Raw genomic sequence first — 21,679 nt, forward strand, 5'->3', positions numbered from 1 at the left:
TTGCTAATTTACAGTGGTAGAGGAAATATGATAATTAAGAATTCCCAAGAAGAAGGAAATTACAGGTGAAGTACCAAAAAAAAAAAAAAAAAAAAGAATGGGGAGAGAAAGATAAGGAAAGAAGGAAAAGGGGGAAATAGAAGGTGTAGGAAGGGAAAGTGAGGGAGAAAAAAAGGGAAGCAGAGGGAGAGAGGGAGAAGAAAGGAGGGAAGAGTGTAGATGAAAGAGAAAAGGGAGGGAGATGGAAAAGGAGGGAGAAGAGGGTGAGAGAGAGAGAGAGAGAGAGAGAGAGAGAGAGAGAGAGAAAGAGAGAGAGAGAAAATTGCAATAGCTAGAGGATTGGCTAGCCTTGGATTCCGTAAGACCAGAGTTCATGTCCTGTCTGCCACATAGTAGATATGTGACCCTGGACAAGTCATTTGAGCTCTTGGTACCCTAGGCAGCTGACAGATTATAAAAGAATTGCTAATCTGCAGCTGTGTAGTTTTTACAATGGAAGTAATTTACATACATGATATCAAAGGGCTAGAACAAAGAAAAAAAAAAAAGACAAAATACCCACATCCTTTATAATCTATTGGACCTTTTTATACATACAACAGAAGGACCATAGTTGTTGTCATTTTGTAGCACCTTGGTACAATATTCTACTATTTTTTTAGTCATGGCATTATTTAGTAGAAAGATTACTTGTCTTAAGATCAGAAGACCTGTGGTCAAGTTCTCTCTCTGACATTTACTAATATTAAGACTATAGCTTAGTCGTTGACCTCTGAGCATCAGTTTCTTCATCTGTAAAACGGGGATAATAATTCTTACACTAGAAAACTCAGAAGGTTGTTTTGAGGAAAGTGTTTTGTGAACCATAAAGTGCTATATAAATGTGAGCTATTATTATGGTAGTTTATCATTGTTTTATCTTTGCTTTTATGACATATTGTAGGTCATATTTATGATTTATTTGGTGTCAAGTCCTTGGTCAGGAGCACAATCCCAAATTAATAACATTGCTCCTATGGGAAATTACAATCCACTTCGTGTTGATCTGCTTTATGATACCATTTCTAGGAACCAGAGCCTGCTTGTACATGGATACTTTGTAGTTAAAAATGAGGGTCTTTACATGGATTCAGTCTTCCCATTGCTTTAGCAAAAGCATTTTGTTTCCCTCTGATAGAAAGAAAAAATTTTCAAGTAGTCATTTTTCTGAAATGATTTCCTGAATTTGAGTACATATTCAAATATAGAGAATAAAATATGTACACATGTATTTATGTACTTGCACGCATGAATGTAGAATATAAAGATATATTTTTATGTGTACATATGCACATTTGTGTTCCATCAGTGTAACTGTTTATCAAATCTTGGGGGAGAGTTACTTTTAAATGTAAGATATTAGAGCACTGCTTTCAATATTATAACTTAAAACAATCACTTTTTAACTTGAGCTAATATCTGATTCGAGTCAGTCCCCTTACCTTGGAAACAAGACTTGCTCGATAAGCAGCAAGTGCCTTTAGGTATTCTTTCTTGGCAGCCTCAGTTTTTCTTTTATATACCTATTAAAACATGACAATGAATTTCACCTTTAGCATCTCAATTCTGCACTAAAATAGGAAAATTAGGCCACAATAAAAAGTACATAAAGAGTTAATCTCTATGGTTTTGATTTTAAAATGTTAGAAACGACGACCTACCCAAACATGGATATTCCACTATTGCAAAAGGAGAAAAGATTATCAAGTTTCTAAGTTTAGTGTGTGTGTGTGTGTGTGTGTGTGTGTGTGTGATTTTGTCCATATTGCTATATTTTCTAGTTCTACTTCACAAGTATTCCAAGGCAATAAATCTAATAAAGAACTGCATGCAAATAATTTCACTAGCTATTTTTCTTCATCAATATTTTTCTTCCCTTTATACTTGTTTCCAAAAATCTTTCTTACCTATTCCAAATCAAATTGTAAACTGAACAGAAAGAAAATGAAGGAAATGAAGGAAAATGAAAACTTATTTGAGGCAATTTAAATCTTGATTTTCTTTGGGAAGGATTGTAAATAGGATTTGAAGAAACAAGGGAGGAAATGAAGTGATATTTTATGAGGGTGGTTATTGAGCTATGCATATAAAACTCATAATAGTCAATGTACATGCACTTTAGAAAATCAAAATGTCAATGTTTATTCTAGAATCCTTGTATACAGCTAAAGATATTATTGTACTCTCACCTAAATTGTTTAAGTTAAGTACAGTAGTTTGAAAGCTTTTGAGATTTACTTAGAATTATAAGAACCAGAACCAATAATCTAGGGAAATTGCTTTTTATTTTGATTAACAGGCAAAAATCATTCATTATTATTCCCTATTCTAACCAAACAAGTTTTACATATTACATTTATGTTTTATAAATGAAAATTAAAAATTTTCCGCTCTTCATTTTAAAAACAATGATTCGAGTTTATCATAATAGGGATCTATTATTCTCAATATGTAAGCATTAACCCTTAATAATGGTAATTGGAGTTCCATGCATGTTGTAAGGGGAAGACAGAAGTCCAAGGATTTCATTCATTTCTCTGTTTGTATATAAGAGGAACATGACCATGAAGGGGAGAATAAACCCCTAAGGAAGTATTTCCCACCAGCATAGCTAATCTTTGAAAGCCTATCATACGGTGGAGCTCTAAAATGAACTTAGAATACAATTTCAAATGCCTGGCTACTATAATGAGACATGCAGAGTTAGCTTCAAAGTTTGGAAACCAACCAGGGCAGTACAAAGGTTCAGAAAGATGATCAATGAAAAGGCAAGCATGATGTACCTAAGCTTTTTCTAGTATAACTTTCAACAAAGAAAAAAACCCACATTATTTGAAAAGAAAAGATTATTATAAAAAGTTGGTGCTTGCAGGCCACTGAAGATCTCTTCCACTCTTACCTTCATTGAGTTCTACACATTCATCCTTGAAGTTAACAGAAAAAAATCTATATTGCTCAGAGAACAGTAGGATGATTTTCTCACTCACACACAAAGACTATCATAAGAAGCAATCATATTGTCATAAATTATTTACTTGGAAAGATAATGACTTTGTTAAATATAGTATACATTCTTCAGTGTTGTGACAGGGTTGGGCTGTGCATACTATCACATCTAAACATAAACACATGATATAAACATGATATAAACATTCATACCAGTAGCTTTAATTCCTTTCAATGAGATAGCTTTCATTACCTGCTTTTGTTCTTCACCCAAGCTGTCCCACATTGATGCTACTATTTTTGAAACCTCTCCAAAGGTTGCATTGGGGTTTTGACCTTTAATTGCAGCTTGTGTGTCTCTGAAGAATAGGGCATATGCTGACACTGGTTTCTGTGGCTCATTGGGATCTTTCTTTTTCTTTTTCTTTGGAGTTTTGGGCTTCTTGCCAGAATCTGGAGCAGCTCTTTTCTCTCCAATGGCCTACAAAGCATTCAAAAAAAATATTGCTTAAAATATATCTACATGGATTGCAGCAAAATTTAGGCCTACAATTGCCCTTTTAAGGTTCTGTTAAATCATCAACAGATGAGCCACTGTGAACAGGGAAAAATATGTTTATCTAAAATTGCATAGTGTAAAGTAACACTTATAGATGAGATACAAATTTAGAAATATATATCCTCAAGAACCATCATAATAAAATGTACACAATGTCCTATATGATGTTGTGCATTCAATATATACACTATATATGAATGCATAGTATGTTTTGCTAACATTAGGCTTTAGTAGAAAAAGTTTAATAATTTTTAAAATCCATTATTTTAAACAACTACATCATTAGTTTGTATGAACAGTTGAAAAATGTAATTGTTGAGACTGATTTCATGAGAATGTCACTTTGCCAATGGGCCTCTCTAAATCTAAGTGTATATTACCTGTAATAAAAAAAAAAAACTGTCACAATGAGTTAAAGGTCATCTTTTATTTCTAGAAAAATGTTAACTTTTTAAAGAATATTGCAAGTAATGTGAAAATGTCAAAACTACTTTAAAAAAAAACAAGAAAGAGAACTGATATTCTCTATAAAATTAAAAACTTGTAAAAAATTAATAGTTGACACAATTTTAAAAAGATTAAAGATACTTATTATATGATAAGTGAGCCCTAGAATATGATTTCCACCATCAAAATTTTCATTTTCACTACTCATTCTCATTCCCACAGTATGAAGCTTTAAAAGTTTCAAGGGCATTTATTAAACCATTACAACACCTTAAATTAATAGAACATCCCTTACCCAATCCACATACTCCACACACCTCAAAGCCTTTTGAATATGATTTCATTTCCTTTATTCATATAATGTCCCTGTCAGAAGGCAGCTTTTTATCAACTGTTTTATTCACTAAACTATGCTTCCTCCTTTACTGATCCCATTAGTTGCACTGAAGATCTGTAAAAGCCTGAAAGAAACTTTGTAAAAAGCCAAATTTTGGTAAAATAAAAATTAACTCTAGCTGAGGTCAGTATGGGATCAGAGATTAAAGATCTGTCTTAGATCTCCACCACTAATCATTCAGTTCACTACATTTCAGATCTTCCCAGAGAATCATTATCTTCTGAATGAAAATCATTTGGAATATTTCCCAATTACTAAAAATCCTAAGGAGACAAAGTAGCATTAACTTTTTTTTTTTTTTTTGAGAACTCCAATACTATGATAAGAAACCAGTTAAAGATACATGGACTCAGCATGAAATTATTCCCAGATAAGCCCAGTCTTTATGAGTTGTGCTACTAACTTACAATGAGACTCATTTTATAAAAGCAACTCCTTTGCTGTATATGTTCCTTTAAAATAATAACTCTTGTTTAAAACAGAAATACAGAAATTTCTGAAGGCCTTTGTTTCTCCTCATGTTGTCTTTAATATTCTTAGAAGGGAAAAAAATCTTCTCAAAAAATGAGGAGATAGCCTTCATTTCTGAGCAATGAATTTGAACTTACAAAAGGGTAATGATAAACAAGATGAAACTAGGTTTTAAAAAAACATTCTCTGTAAGAAAAGACTTTATTTTCCTGAAAAACAAATTTGATGCAATTAAATTGCATTGCATCATAGTATTAAGGCTAACAATAACCTAAGCAACATCACTCCCCAAAAAAGGAGTCTTCCAATCCAAGTTATTTGGAACCATGGTCTAAATGGGTTAATATTTGATTCTTTAAAAATTAAACAGATGAATGTTGATTATCTTTGGCATTATATATAGGTGATAACTCTGAAAACTTTGGGACCAAAGGACTTCCCTTTTCAGTTCTGGAACTCCAGACCTGAAACTATGCTGACTTGATGGTGAAAGCCAAATATAGTTCACTATATCTATATGGCTCCAGTCATACTTCACCTCATTACCTAACAATCATCTCTTCAGATGTTCTGCTAACCATTATGCATATTCCTGCCATCCACTCTCTTCCTAAAGCATCCATCCTGATTTCTAATTCTGCAACCATATTCACAATAATATTACCACTGCTACTAGAAAAGGCATGTCCATCTACTCCTTTAAAATCCTATTCACTATTTCTATGACTTTTCCAAACAAAATATCCCCACTACTTCTCTGTATCTGTCTCCTCCATAATAATGACACTCTTTGAGGCAGGGATTGATTCTGTATTTGAATTTCCAGGTTTGAAAGCAGCATTTGGTACTTAATAGGCATTTTTCCCCTTTATTCAAATAAATGTTTATTTAAACAAACATTCAGTCAGTCTGTCATTCAACAAACTAGATCCTAAAGAAGAGGCGTTTGAAGTTGGGTGTGGAGCACTGTACCTAATGTCTGATTTGGTTGATAAGTTGATTGGTTTTGCTTAACTTTTTTTTTTCCTCCTTTAAATTTGTTGTTGTTATGATCCTTTTATTGCTGTTTTAAGACATCAGGCTTAAGTGACAGAAATAGAAGGAAGAAGGGTTACATTGGGAAATATAGGTGAATTTTTAAAAAGAAAATGTTATTTATATTTATAGAACAAATACAAAAACAAAGTTTTACTGCAGCATTAAGCTTCAATAGCTTAACTTCATTAAGACTTTTGGGATACCTTGTATAAGTGATACTTGCAATAAGAACAAAAGTGTAAAAATGCTATTTATTAAGTGAAAAATTTCCCCCCTCCAAAAAAGCACGTCAAATGCATTGTTTAGTTCTTTAAATGCTCACAGTAATTTTAAAAAATTAGATTGAGACACACCCAGAACTGAAACGAATCAAATATTATCTGTTGTTTTTCAGTCATATTTCAGTAGTGACAAACTCTCAGTTTTTCTTGACAAAGATAATAGAGTGGTTTTCTAGTGCCTTTCCCAGCTCATTTACAGATGAAGAAACTGAGGCAAACAGGATTAAGTGATTTACCCAGTGTCACACAGCTAATAAATTTTTGAGGCTGGATTTGTACTTATATAGGAGTCTTCTTGACTCAAGGTCAATTTTCTTTTATCCACTGTGTCACCTACCTACCCCCAAAATGTTATCTAGAACAGGTCTTTTGTTTTATATTTGGGAAAGTTAAAGCCCAGAGATATTAAAGTTTCATAACTAGCTGATGCCAGGGCCCAGAGTGAAAGCATGATTTCCTGATTCCCTGTCCAGGGATGTTTTTCCTCAAAACTTTAAAAAATGCAAATTCATATAACTTTCTATGTCCATTGTTCCATTATAGATGTTAACCTCTCTACCACAGATAACATGCAGTTCCACAAGATAACATCAAGAATGGAATTCATTTTCTATAAAAAACTATATGTGGATGATCAATGATGCCAACTGAACACCATCATCAATTAAATGATAAACCGGTTACCAAGAGAGTAATACCAAACTTACCCTGTTTGACTCATCCGCATCCTCTTCATTGATAGAGCTTGATGGGGAAGGAGTTGCTGATTTGCTTGCAGGAGGTGAAGGAGATGTGTGAGGCATAGTGGCACCCCCTAAATTTAATCCCAGCTGGGCACTGAGTTGAGATTGGTTAATGGTTGTGAGCTGGGCAGCAGGCATAATTCCAGAACGAGCAGCATCCGTCATATGAACAATAGACCTCATGATCAAGGAGTGATCTTGGCGATATGGAGACACCTGTGTGTGACCATGATCCTATAAGGAAGGAGTAAATAAAAACATATTAAATTTCTGCAAATATCCAACTATTTTCTACATTAGAAGCTTTCTCAATTCTGAATTCTTGAACAAGTTTTACCTGTTCCCATATTTTAAAACAATTAAGTATAAAGATATCTTACTAGATATGAAATAAAGAATGTGTAAAAACAAAAGGATAAAGAAGCTCAATCTCATTTATTTCATTAAGGAACTACCTACATTGCTTATGGGAATAAATCCTTTTATTTCCCCCAAAAAGGAAAGTACTAGATCATAAATGAATTTCTGCCCAATTTCTTTAGGGAGTAGACAGTCTTTAAAAAAAAAAAAAAAAAAAAAAACTCCAGACATCTATAAAAAAATAGTTCTGAACAATGAAAGATTTGAAGTTCTTGCCTTGATTTGAGGTGATCCTCAATGCAACTTTGTAGGGAAAAAAATTAACATTGAAGGCCCTCAATAGCAGAGGCCAGACCAGGTAAAGCCACAGTTCACAAAAAGTATCAATTCATGTGAATACATAGTTCAAAAGTCTTAAAAGGATGAAATAAATGTCACTTGCTATAAGGATAGTGGGATGCTTCTTTCTCCATAATGGATGGCCTTGGAGATCCTAGTAGGATCTCTTATATATGATACTCACTAGAATGTTTAATACTGCTTTGATCCTAGGTTACATTTAATACCAGAATTGTAAATTCATGCAATGTCTTATCCCGTGATTAAAGAATTAGAGCTGGAAAAGGCCTTAAAAGGCATCTAGTACAAACCCCATCATTTTGCACAGAAGGAAATTGAGAGCTATATGGTTAAGAGACTTACTTATCTAAATGCATGCAAATGATTAATGATGAAGGCAGAATTTAAAACCAGGTTTTCCAACTCAAAACCTAGTACTGATGCTGTCTCTTCATATTACCCAAGGGGGATAACTGCCTGTGGTTAACCAAATAGAGGCCACCCTTGATAACTTGGAGCTTTAGAAGAGTTCAGTCACCACTTACGAATCTGCTTCTCCAATTTTTCCCATTCCTTGTATAGATCCACCTGAGACTGACTCATTATTCAGCTGTACTACTCAAAACCATTATTATGACTTCATTATGCTACTCATAAACACACTAGCAGGCAGTTTGCTAGTATTCTGCTCTTATTGGCAAGCTCTTAATTCTTCAGCATGCCTATCACGTCAATAATAACTTTTAGAACCAATTTGGTCCTCTAATTTATTGAGACTATTAAAACAGGGCTGTTCAAGGAAATATATAAAACTAGGCTCAAAACAGGATCATAAGCACATATTAAGAGTCACTACAGTCCCATTGGATCCCATCCTACACAGTAAGTTCCATCATTTATAGTCACTGCAAAACATCAAACTATCTGCACAAATATTATGTAGATAGCTAATTATCTTCTTTCCATTAATACTGGCAAGTGTGCAAGGGGTTTTATATCTAAGTTGATGGTAAGTCTTTTCCACCTTTACTTCTTGTCTACATATATTTGACAGCATTACTATAATCCAGATCAGACTATACTTTAATATGAGCAAATTAATATCAATCTCAAGTAAAATAATAGTAGGTAGAAGGAACATGGTAACAATATAAATTAAAGTGATCATTTATTAATAACAATAACAATAGTAGCTAATGTTAATCAAGGCATGCAAAATATTTCATGTATTATTTCACTGAATTCTCATGAAAATCTAGTAAGATAGGAAAAATTGACTCATATGTCATAATCATATGTCACACCATCATTGATCTAGGGCAGAGATCCTCAAACTGCAGCAGCATGCCAGATGCAGCAGCTGAGGGCATTTATCCCCCTTATCCAGGGCTATGAAGTTTCTTTATGGACTATAGTCCAGCTCTGCAACAGTCTGAGGGACAGTGAACTGGCCCCCTATTTAAAAAGTTTGAGGACCCCTCATCAAGGGTGATAAGATCCCTTAGAAATCAAATAATAACCTGACCACATTTATACAATAAATCAAAATCAGAAGAGGGATTTGAATCTTCTGACTCTTTTCATCAACTAGTGAAGATCTGCATAGTCATATAATTTAGTAAGGATCAAAGGCAAGATTCAAATCCCAATCCTATAACAAAGTATAATGACATCAGAAGGTAAAGTCTCCTGAAAATAAGTCTAGAGATGCACGTTACATCAGTTTTCCACAGGATATTGTCCTAGGCCATAAAAAGGATCTGATTATAAAAAAAATCTGAAAATTATTTATATTTAGCTTTCAAAGCAAATTAAACTGCCAATTTTAAAGAAGAGCGTGTGTTGTAAAAATGTGTGTGGTGTTACCAATCTCACTAAGTTTACTCTCTTCGTAGCTCCATGCATTCTGATCTTCCTTTGCACACTGTAGCATTTTAACTTCTTGAAATAAAACTAATTTTACTCTAAAAGCAAATATAATTTCTTCTTATATTCAAAACTTTTTAAGGTTCAATTTGAATATGAAAATAATTATTCAAATTATTCACCAGGAGTCCTCAGGTTCTCTAGTTAATAAACGATGGTGAATTTATACAGAAAATTAACAAATTCACTGTGTATCACTTTTCCATAGTGGGATTCTCTCCTATCAGAGTTCATCTAATTATATCATTGCTATAAATTCAAATTCAGAACAAAAATAGATCAAATTAGAATATCAAGGCCCAATTTCCATTACATTATATTTTTCAACCTAGAAAATTTTATTATCTAAAATCATGCCTATAAAAGTAAATGAGAATTTAAATACCCTTCTCATTCTTAAAAGTTTAGAGAGCAAAATGACTTTAGACATGCATTGATTTCCCATATGAAAAGTAAAATTATTCTCATATACTTATTTAAACAATCTATATAATCTTTCTCGATTAATCTCCTTGTGCTAGTCAGCAAGACGATGAATCAAGTGAACTCAAAACAAGCCAAATTTAAGGAAACAATGAATTCTTTTTCTCCAAATACTTTTGCACACCGAATCTTCCTAAAAAGGGAATAGAATTTCCTTTATTATTGTATTACAATTTTCAAAAAAAATAAAATTTTATGTATATCTTTTGTTTTTACATTAACTTCATTTCTGGATGTATCCCTCCCATCTTCCCTATAGAATGAGTAATCCTTTCCTTGTAACAAAGAATAAAAAGAGAGAGAGAAGGAAAGCAATTCAACACAACTAAACAACTTAGCCAAGTTTAAAAGTACAATGGTCCACACTCATAAAAATCACACTCAGAGAAAGGAAAGAGGCTTAATTTCCCATCTCTTCTTCAGGGCCATATTTAGTCATTTTGATTATGACAGATCTAGTATAATTTTTCAATTACTGTTGTTCCTAAGATTCATAAGGTTTAATTTTGTATATTATTCTCCTAATCCTGTATCAATTTCCCTCTGTATCAACTTCTTTAAATCTTTCTATGCCTCTTTAAAGTGATCGTATTCATGGCTAACCTAGAAATTTATTTTGTATAACTATACATTTTTGTATTATGTTTTGTTTTTCTTGACTTAGCAATAATATTCAATTACGCTTATGTGTCTGGTTTTGTCATTTCCTAATTAGTAGACATTAGCCTGTTTCTAGTACTTCGTTAATATAAAAAAGTGCCATTATGATTAATTTGACTTATGGAATTTTCTTTCTGTTTCTGACCTGTTTATACATATTATCTAACATCAGTATCTCAGAGTTAAAGGAATGGAAATTTTAGAAAACAGTGCCTTCTAAACTGAATTAACTACTAAATCACCAGTTAACACATATCCAAGTAGCAAGCTCATACATTTTTCATAAAACAACACAGGCATAAACATCTGCAAAATGATTTAACACCGAATCATAAAATCTTTTAAAACACTCCTCTGCATCTTGTACAAAGGCAGACTTTTCAGGCCTTATATCTGGAGGAAAAATTTAGGCAAAAAGTGGACAACTATCTATTTCCCATCTTGGAATATGGAGTTTCAGATCTTGCCCCACTTAATGTATTCCCTTTTCTTGGTAAAGAACCCTATCATTAATAATAAACATAATAATAACACAGCTCTAACCAGGCCCAAAAAGAGAAGATGGAATACCTACCAAAAACGTTTTGAAAGACACTGGGAAGAGATAAAGTGATTCTTATATACCAAGAGGATGTAAATTAAATGATCATGAATTTCAGAAGAAATTGAGTCACCACAGATGACCTGGAGGTGGGATAACAATTAAACTTTTTCCATATCCTCAGTCTATCCTATTCCTAGACCTGGAAACCAAAATGACCTTTGGTCTTGATTCTCCAATCTCCTGAACTCAAATGACCACAGATATTCTGCTCCCATGACACAGAATTGTTTTTATGCCTTTTAAAATCGGGTGGCATCTATTGAAATTTGGAGAAACTCAAGAGAAAAAAAGGATGGTTGATGAGAGAGAAATCTAGCTCTAGCAAGGGTATTTCCCAAATACTCTTTAAAGGTCTATAGTCACAAATCTGGTCACTCATGATTCCAATCTTTAAAAAGTAAGAAACAGCACCACTCCTGAAGTTAGGACCTGAGTTCAAATCTGGTCTCAGACACATAACACTTCCTAGCTGTGTGATCCTGGGCAAGTCACAATTGCCTCAGGAAAAAAAAAGTAAGAAACAATAGCAATTAGGATTGGAAAGAAAGGTAAAAAATGAAAAGAGCTAAGAGCCATGGGTAAAATTGTGAAAAGAGAAAAATGTAAGGTTGATGTCAAGAAAATTTTCCTAACAATTAGAGCTGTCCATCATTAATAAGAGATGTCTTGGGAAGTAGTGGATTCTTTCATTTGGAGACCTTCAAACACAGGCTGGATGAATACTTGTCTCATATATTATAATAGGAATTCTTTTTGGGGGGGATGAGATGGACTGAGGTGCTTTTCAACTCTAAAATTCTGTGATTCTGTGATTTTTGTAGCATCGTTCTTCATGGCATGCACTAGAAAATTATGTACTAGACAAGAACCAATCTTAACTCCATCAAAACTTCTACTGAAACCTCAGTATTCCCAGAATGTTCAATAACAGATGATTAAAATGCTCTGACTCCAATCCTTCCTTGAGAATAGTTTAATGGAGTTGATTTCTAAGATTAAATACTTCCCTAACTGGCTTATACTCACTGAATGAAACGTATCAAGGAAGATGTGAACAGATAACTACTCCTCTCATAATGCTTTGGCTATTCTGGAAGATCTCCAGTTCCTAGTTTGAGATGTTTGTGTACTGGATAAACAGGTCTTTCACCACTAGTTTGTCACCTATACTCTTAAAAAATGATAGGATCCAACAGGAGCAATGCTGCTTAATGTTCTCTAGAAAGGGGAGATAAATTTTCCTGTTTGGGATCTGAGTATAAGCACATTCTATGTCTTCTGTTAAATAAAAGCTTTTAATTTGGGGGAGGGGAAGATAAACAAGGAAGCAAAAAGCAACATCTATTATCATCCAATTCTTTGTAAATGACCCAACCATTTTCTTTCCCAGACAGATGAGTGAAATAATAGACAAACCCGTGAACTTTTATTAAGACATAGTCCCCACATAAAATAGAGCTTAGATAAAAGTGTATCACCTAAATGGAGGATTGGATGATCACACATTCAATACTAGAAGGGATGTGAGAGGCCATTTAAGATCAACACCCTAAATTTACAGTTAAGGAAAATGAGATCAGGGGACATTGTGATTTGCCCCAAAATTACACAAATAGTATCATAGAGGTGATTTGAACTTGGAACTCTGATTCCATAGTTTAGGCCCTTTACTTTGCACCAGAGTCACTGGGAGATGAGGGAAAAAATTCAAAGGATACAACCAGGTCTCAGTTACCAGAGAGATCTAGTCCCTAAAATTTTAGGTAGGCATTAAGTTATAAAAATTAGAGAAAAGAAAATCCCTGATTATTCACCAGAGAAGTTGGTCTGACTTTTGTCCCATGCATCATAAGCAGCTGGAACAAGGATCTCATTCCTGCTCATGATGTCTTAAGAGATGAACAGATTTGTAAAGTGTCCATACAAGAATGCTAAGGGCCTAGACATTTGCAGAGAGAGTATGCAGGGAGCTCCATTGTTGGGTAATGTTGGCAGCATTCTGACAAGAGACCCCAAGCTCCCTTAGTTTCCAATTCTAGTTTCTGAACAAAAAAAGTGGGACTGTACTTTGAATTGACCCATAAATCCAAAAAAGCACTTGGACTATTGACTATCTAGCTTATTGTCCCGTTAGTATGTGCTTTCAGTTCCATTATACTTTGAAGCTATTTCATTTTTATTCAGTTCTATTAAAAAAAGAATTAGTTTCTTATGTGATACTTACTATAATGTATATAGCAAATAAAGAGAATATGATGTGGAAACATTTAGAACTTCACTTTCATTGGTTCATGTGTCTGTTTATTTTAGAGTACCTTCCCATGAAACTCCTGTGGCTTACTACTGGGTCAATCTGATACAGAATTATACTGATCATCGCATCTGGAAGTCATTCAAATTTTTCTAAAGGATATCACTTTTGGCATATTAAAGTAATCTTTTTTGCTGGACATCCAGTTTTTTATTTCATTAAAGGAAAACTGTTTAACCAAACAGAAGATAAAGATAATTTAAACTAGTTTTTAAAAGCCTTGTTAGTTAACTAGGAAATAGTATTTCCCTGAAAAACTTTACACATATGTTCTGTGGTTATATAAGAGATTATAAAAATCTTCAATCTCAAAATTCAGAAAATCAATACATTACTTACAATTTAGTTTAATACTTGCTATTTTGGATAAGTGAGATTTTACTGAAAGTAAATTTTCTTAATTCATGCTGACCTCCAAATTTTATTTCATATACAAATCTATGAATTCTTGACAATTTCTCTTTTTAATTTGTGCAAGCTTATTTTGTTTCGTTCTAAATTAGAGCATTTGATTTCTTAATTTGGAACATTTAAAGGCTACTGAACAATATGGGGGGGGAAATCCAAGAGTTAATGTCTAGGCTTTTCTTCATTTGGGCTCTGGTACATTATTAGATTAGTATGACATTCAGAAACCCACATGAAGTTTACCAATATACTTTATTTCACAGGAAACATCCACTTCCACTTAATATATTTATTTTTATTAAAAATTAAATATTTTCAAATCTAATGATATTAGAGGTTCTCTCTTTTACTAATTGCTTTTATTAGTTTTCTCTATTTTTTTACCTCATGAAAATTGACCACTTATTTCACTGTCCCCATTTTATTTAATCACTCCTCTTTTCCTCAGTCATAGATAACTTTTATCATTTTCAACTATTACTTTAAAAACAGAATTATTGCCAGTTAATTCTTTGCTGCTTCCTGATATTCAGAAATCCTTTCTTCAGAAAGTTAGCATAATAATAACTTATTTATTTACATTTATATTATTATTATATAAATTTTTATATTAATTTAACATGTTAAGGATTGTAAAGCACTATATTACTCACCATATCCTCACAACTATCAAAACATATTTAAGTGCCTACCGAAGAAAAAGAAGAAGAAGAAGGAGGAGGAGGAGGAGGAGGAGGAAGAGGAAGAGGAGGAGGAGGAGGAGGAGGAGAAAGGGAAAGAAGGAAGGAGGAAGGAAAAAGGAGGAAGGAGGAAGGAGGAAGAAGAAGAAGAAATATTTAAAGGCAATTGGAGATGCAAAATCAGCAAAGTCAGCAGAGACTGGGACAGGACAGACACATTTGAGAATCATCAACATAGAAAGAGTAATTATATTCATGGAAGCTGATGATATCACCAGCTAAAGGAGTATAAAGTAAGAATTTCCTTCTCTTCCAAACTTCTCTATTAGTTTCTTTTCCATTAATGCTGCTCTTCTCCAATATGTTGCTTACTTTCCTCCTCTGCATGCCTAAATAATCCACATTTCTGCACTCTAGCATCTATGGGTGTTAAATGTTTGGTGAGTTAAACAATCAAATACAGCATTCCTTTTAACCTTCATATTTAGGCAAATATTCTGTAGATATCTCAAACTCAAGGGATGAAAATGGCTATTCTTTGAACTTTACATTCTTCGGGGTTTGAGGGTTTGCTATATTGCTAATTGCTAAATGGTTCCTATTAATTGCATGCTAGATCCTCAATTGATATGCATTCAATGAGTTATACTATAAATGTCTTCCTCCTATTAAAACAGACTTAATGGGAATGGTTCCATAAACTACTTAAAATGATTATTCACAAACGTGAGTATATTTGTTACCACTCAATGACCAAATTTGTAGTTATAAGGACTAGGATTCCTTTAGTATAGATGAAGAATTCCTATCAATGCAGGTTGGCAACTGCTCTGAAACAAGAGAGCTTCAGAGAAAACTGAAAAGTTAAAGTGACTTGCCCAGGATTATATAGTGAGTGTGGTTCAGTATCAAAAAGTATCAAAAAATCAATTATTTCTTGTTTCTTTCTCTATAAATGTCTTAATCTATGTACTATTTATTACAGGATCAGCTGGACAAAGAATTTGATTAAACCTTATATAGTAGACTGAACACTAGCCAACTTTTTACTCTGGTTTCCCCTTTCCCATCCCAATAAACCTGACTACCAAACCTTTATTTTATTTTTAAAATGTATAGTTTATCAAACACCAAACCTAATAATTCTATATACAAACTAGAAATGAAAAAGATAACATATCAATGTAAATTTCTATTGCATACAACTTGCTTTAAAATATATATAATTCAACATAATTTAAATATAACAACATAATTTTAAAATTGCCCTTTTAAATATTTTCTTCTTAATTTCCTTCAGTCTTCTTCAACTTATTTTTTAAATGTTTCACTATCTTGTTCTTTTTTATCTTTTTTTTGGTTGTTGTTTTTCTGACTTTATCCCTAGTTCCCCTTTCTCTCTGAATCTTTCCTTTGCCTACATAAAGAACAACAATAATACTGTCGAGGTGTACTGGAGCTAGCTTGAACTGCTTCGAGCATTTAGTATTAAATGTTCAATGTGTTAAATGTTCAAAACTCAAAAATAGACAAACTCCAAATCCAAGCTCGATTCCTCCCTCTATTTATTGTCTAGAGATTTAAGAAAAAGATTAAGAAAAGGTAATTAATGTGGATTAAACTTTAAAGAATGTTATTGTTTAAAGTTTAGCAGCAGACCCCTAATAAGGCATAAATGATCTCCTCATTTGCCATGTTCAAATACTTGCCATGTAATAGTATTATAACCATCACCAATTTAAAAGGTTGGAGGCAGAACTTCAGAATAATTTCTGTTTCTCTAATTATTAATGATTTGGAGTACTTCTTCATATAATTCATGACTGTTTAGATTTTTTCTTTTGAAAAATGCTTTTTCACATCTTGTGACCATTTATCTAATGGAGAATGACTATCATTTTCATATATCTCAATCATTTCTTTATATATCTTGAATATCAGTCCTTAATCAAAGTAGTTTGCTACAATTTTCCATCACTTAAATTTTCCTTCTAATTTTAACTATACTAATCTTTGGTTGTACACAACCTTTTCAATTTTATAAAAAGTACATATATATATATATACATTTTACCTTCTATGATCTTCTCCATGCCCTCTCTGGTTATTAAACATTCCCTTATCTGTAATTATAAAATATATTTTTTCTTTCATCTCTAATCTGTTTGACAAAATCTCTACTATCATGTAATGAATTTATTTGGAGTTTATTGTGTTATGTGGTGTGAGAACCTGGTTGAAACAATTTCCAAGTATAACATATTAAGCAAGTAAGATCAGCAGGAATATGGAGATATGCTGGCATTGTTATCTCTAAACTCACAATTTAAACTTGGACCATGAATGTCTAGGAATACTGATGATAAGAGATACTAGTATCATTCAATTTTTCCTTCAGACAGATGTAGGAAAGTCTAGATCCAATAGAGAATGCCTTTCTCAGTTCACTGGACTAACAGTAAAAAAAAAAAAGTACTTCTTCAGAACTTATATACTATTACCAAGAATGCAGAGATTTAAAAAAAATGAAGAAAAGGGAAGGCATTAGAAGTGTCCATGTCACTGCTGAACTATACAGTTTTAAGAATAACCTATGCATTTTTCTAATTGAATAGATTTTCTTAAGAATTCACATTTAACCTGTTATTATTTAACCTGATTTTTCACTCAGACTTTCCCACATAATTGAAATAGCTAGATAATAGTCTAACATTTTTGTTGTTGTTGTTGTTGAACTCAATGTTTGTTTGTTTAAACTTGTGATTGAGTTATATTTGTTTACTTTACCATTATTTTCCAAACTCTTTGCTTTTAAATGTTGTGGTTGAAGTTTGTGATACAATGTATTTGGCAACAAGTTACATATTTAGAAACCTTTATAATGTAACTTTTTTTATCTAATACAATTCAGCTAAACAATAATGAAGTGCCAAAGATGTCCAAAGCATCATGCTGGATAAGACAAAAAGGAAGAATGAAAAAAACAAAAACAAAAGAATGATGAATAATGAATAATGAATAGAAAAATGAATAATGGAGAAAACTGGACAACAACTACAGTGTTTCAGAAAAAGTTTCCTGTAGGATGCAGTACATGAGCTAAGCTTTGAAAGAAACCAGGATTCCAGGAGGTAAAAGTGATTACAGCCTTTGTAAAATCATGCAAATAAGAAGTAGAATACTGGTTTAGAATAAGAGAAAGTAGAATGGTTAGGCTAAAACAAAAGTGTATGAGAAGAAATAATGTAGCTTGGAAAGATTGTTTGTAGCAGATTATAAAGGGTTTTTTAAATACTACAATGAGACATCTTGCATTTTATTCCAGGAACATTGAGAAACAACTGAAGATGCTTGAACAGAGGAATGACATTATGTGCCTCCTATTTTAAAATGTTAATTTGACAGTTGTGTACAGGTTTGATTGGAGATAGAGATTAAAACCAGGAATTCAACAAGGAATCTGATGCAGTAATCTTAATCAGGAGGTGAAAGGGTCTGAATTAAGGTAGTATCTGTATGATAGGAAAGGAGGGAATGAATGTTAAGAAATGTCACAAAGGAGAAACAAATGAGATTTGACACTTGCCTTGAAATGGAGATAGAGAAAGGGAAGAATTAATGATTATACCAAGATTGTGAACCTGGAGAAGTTACATAAGGTAGTGCCCTTAACAGAAATAAAGAAGTTGAAAGAAAGGACAATTTGAGGGGAGATGGTGTTTGAGTTCTGTATTGGATCTATTGGATTTGAAATGCCTACAGTACATCTATCTAAAGCTATCCAAAGGCAGTTAGTGATGTATCTGAGATTCAGGAGAAATATTAGAACTACATACAGATATAGATATAATAATCATCTCACATAAAAGATAACTGAGCCAGTGGGACTTGATATTACAAAGAGAGGGTATTAGAGTACTTAAGAAGTTGTCCTTTTTTTGAGATATCTCTGTGGTGATCCCTGAAATGATCATAACCAAACCTTAGAACTCAGGAATCATGAGTAGTTTTAGTCAAGGACTAGGTACTCAAAACTTTTATTCCTGTCACACACATTCTCCACACTATAATTGTATCTGTCTCAATTAAACTGTAGGCTACAAATTACCCAATTATTATGGACAGTATTATAGACAATACAAGGTAAGAAAGGAGGATTAGGACATAGGGCCTAGATTTATGATTTCCTTGGCAAAGAGAACTCTGTTGACTTAACTTGACTTTATGTTCTATCCTAGGGATTAATATTCTTGTTGCTGATTATGAAGTTTCTACCTTATTGTGGACCAGTAAGATGTAATTGCTTTAAATTCGAGGAGATTAGGTTGGTCATGCAAATTAGAATATGATTCTCATACAACAGTCATAATAAAAGCATATGACAGAAGGCTTATTGAGATTTCAGTCAGAAAATATGGAGACTGCTGGTGAAGAGAAAATGTTTAGATAATGAGTTTAAAGAAATTTGTAGCTCCTCTCACTTGAAAAAAATATGTATTTATAGAGTAGCCATCTTGTGCTTGACATCTAGGTTTAATATGTGATCCCTATTTACAAATCTATCTGTTAAAAGTTCATAATATTAGGATTCATTTGGTTTCTAAAGCAGTCCAAATTACAGACACTAGTTTTGTCTAAAAAATCTTTTTTTCCCATTCTTTCAGTATTACAGTAGGTTTTTATTAATATCTATAATATGCATTTGTATACAATATAGCATTAGAAGTTGTTTCACAAATGTTTCATGCCACCAAGATCCATGACTTTAAAGAATTTTAAGATTAATTACATTCATGTAATTAAATTTTTAGTTATTGAAAAAATAGATGAAATATTGAAATATTAAAAGTATCAGTTCCCTTCTCTGTTGCTTCTCAATCCAATTTAATTTATACTTAAAACCTTCCATGTTCTGAGTATTTCCTAAGAGTCTGACTTTCTTCTCTGCATACTCCACCATAGAATATTATGCCTTTTTTTCCTACTAGAAACTGGAGGCAGGAAATTTTTCCTGAAGGCTCTTCATTAAAGAAACTCTTTACTTTTGGGGTTTGGTAGAGATACTGTCTGCTGACTTTTTAACAGTATAGTATAAGACCTATCTTGTTTAATTTCTCTCATTTTAAAAATATATATATTGGCACTCAAGTAAAGGTATTTTCAATCATTTATTTGAATATTTCTTCCTGAAATGATTTTCATAATGAAGATCATTAGGCAAAAATATATTTAGCATATCTTTTATTTATACTTTGAATTTATAATTCTGGAGTTATTAAACAATGACAATGCCTTTGATAATAAATTATGCCATTCTATTAGAACACAAACAATCTAGAAAATGTCACAGATGGAGTTGGACAGGCCTAATTTTCATTATATCTTTTTAAAAATCAAGATTTCTTATTAAGTTGAAATGGATGATATAGAAGGATTAATAAATTGAGTCATTTGGGGAATTTTAGAAATGTATTTTACAAATAATTGAGGTGAATGAAATGTTAGAAATATTATCTAATGGATTAGTATCAGGGTTATGACTAGAAGATAATTTCAGTTACATTCTAGTTCAGTGTTCTTTTTGTATTAGCACATTATCAATTATTGAGTTTGAGTTATAAAAGCTGAGAGATTACATGACATAAGTAGCCATACAGCCGAGAGCACCTAGATTCACTGTCTACCTTTTACACATACTGACTGTGTGACTCAGGATATGTCACTGAACCACACTGATTTAGGCAACTATAAGTTGCATGTGGAAGCAATTTCCTCCTCTTGGGGTTGTCTATACTAATAAAATCATAGGTCCCCATCCTTTAAAAATGAATTCCAAAATGTAAGTATGGAAAGTGATTATATATGCAAAATGCAAGCCAGTAGTTTTATATTCAACTTAAGAGTTCAGATAACCTGACAAGAATAGTAAAATGTCTTTTATAAATCATTAAGTATTTCAGTGACTCAAATCTTATATAAAATAAGCCGCCATTCTCTGTAGTAATAGCATATACATGTTATATAAAATAAATCTTATATCCCACAAAATATGCACATACCCAAAATCAATTGAATTAGAAAAGATTATATGTAAATCACACCCATACAAGTTTTCTGGGAAAGTTATTTCTCCTGATGAAAATAAACTCTTTTCTTAACAATGAAAAATGCATATTAAAAATTTGGCTCTTTATTTGTCTAGCAGCAACTTATAAAATCAGACTCATTTGCCATTTTAAATCATTATTATGTCAGTTTATGCTTTACACTATTAAAAATATGTCCCAAATAGTTATCTTTTATACAATGCACTGCTGAAGCCATTCTACAATCTTGACTAGTATCAAAGCATTTTCTAAATATTTAATCCTTAACATTTCCCCTTTCTGAATTTCACTATTTCCTCCCTTATTTTACATTGTTAAAATCTCATAAGATAGAATACAAATGGAATCAGTAAGTTAGATATCTATAACTACTACTAAATTTGCATTTATTCTTTCATGCACTCATTTCTAGCATGACACAAGACATCAATTGGTGGGCAACTACTTTTCCAAACAATTTCAGAGTTCATTTTTCTCTACAGAGTATTTTCTCTACTATTTTAGCTAAAATCTAGTTCTATCACATTCATTTTAATTTTCTAATCAATTTGAAGGCTTGAACTAGTTTCAGAAAAATGTTTTTTTCTTAACATTACAGCACAGATTTTTTTTTAAAAAAATGGCTTAATTATTAGCTTAGGTTTATATGGCTAGTTAATAATTCAAGTCATCAGCTATTAATTAAGTATCTGCCAAGTAGATAATTTAGTGCTAGAATTTGCAATATAAAACCAAAAATAAAGCATGACTGTCCTTAAGGAGCTTGCATTCTACATGAGAGATAATGAAATGAAATTAGATAGAAGGGGAAGAGGAGAAGATAGAAGGAAGAGGGAAAGAGCAGTGGGAAGGAAGAAGGGCAAGAACAAGCTGGGAATTG

General features: G+C 32.4%; 1 protein-coding gene across 2 annotated transcripts in view; it reads right to left on the reverse strand.

Annotated features, from left to right (window-relative positions):
• Nucleotides 1-21,679, reverse strand: part of TOX3 (TOX high mobility group box family member 3) — a 128,376-nt gene that overhangs the window by 10,002 nt on the left and 96,695 nt on the right. For both annotated transcript variants that reach the window (XM_051979831.1, XM_051979830.1), the window contains exons 4-6: nt 6,886-7,155; nt 3,239-3,466; nt 1,482-1,562 (exon numbers count right to left, since the gene is read on the reverse strand). In XM_051979831.1, the coding sequence (XP_051835791.1) occupies nt 1,482-1,562; nt 3,239-3,466; nt 6,886-7,155 (579 nt within the window). The remainder of the gene's footprint in view (nt 1-1,481; nt 1,563-3,238; nt 3,467-6,885; nt 7,156-21,679) is intronic.

This window comes from Antechinus flavipes, chromosome 2 (assembly GCF_016432865.1).
Source record: "Antechinus flavipes isolate AdamAnt ecotype Samford, QLD, Australia chromosome 2, AdamAnt_v2, whole genome shotgun sequence".
NCBI lineage: Eukaryota > Metazoa > Chordata > Mammalia > Dasyuromorphia > Dasyuridae > Antechinus > Antechinus flavipes.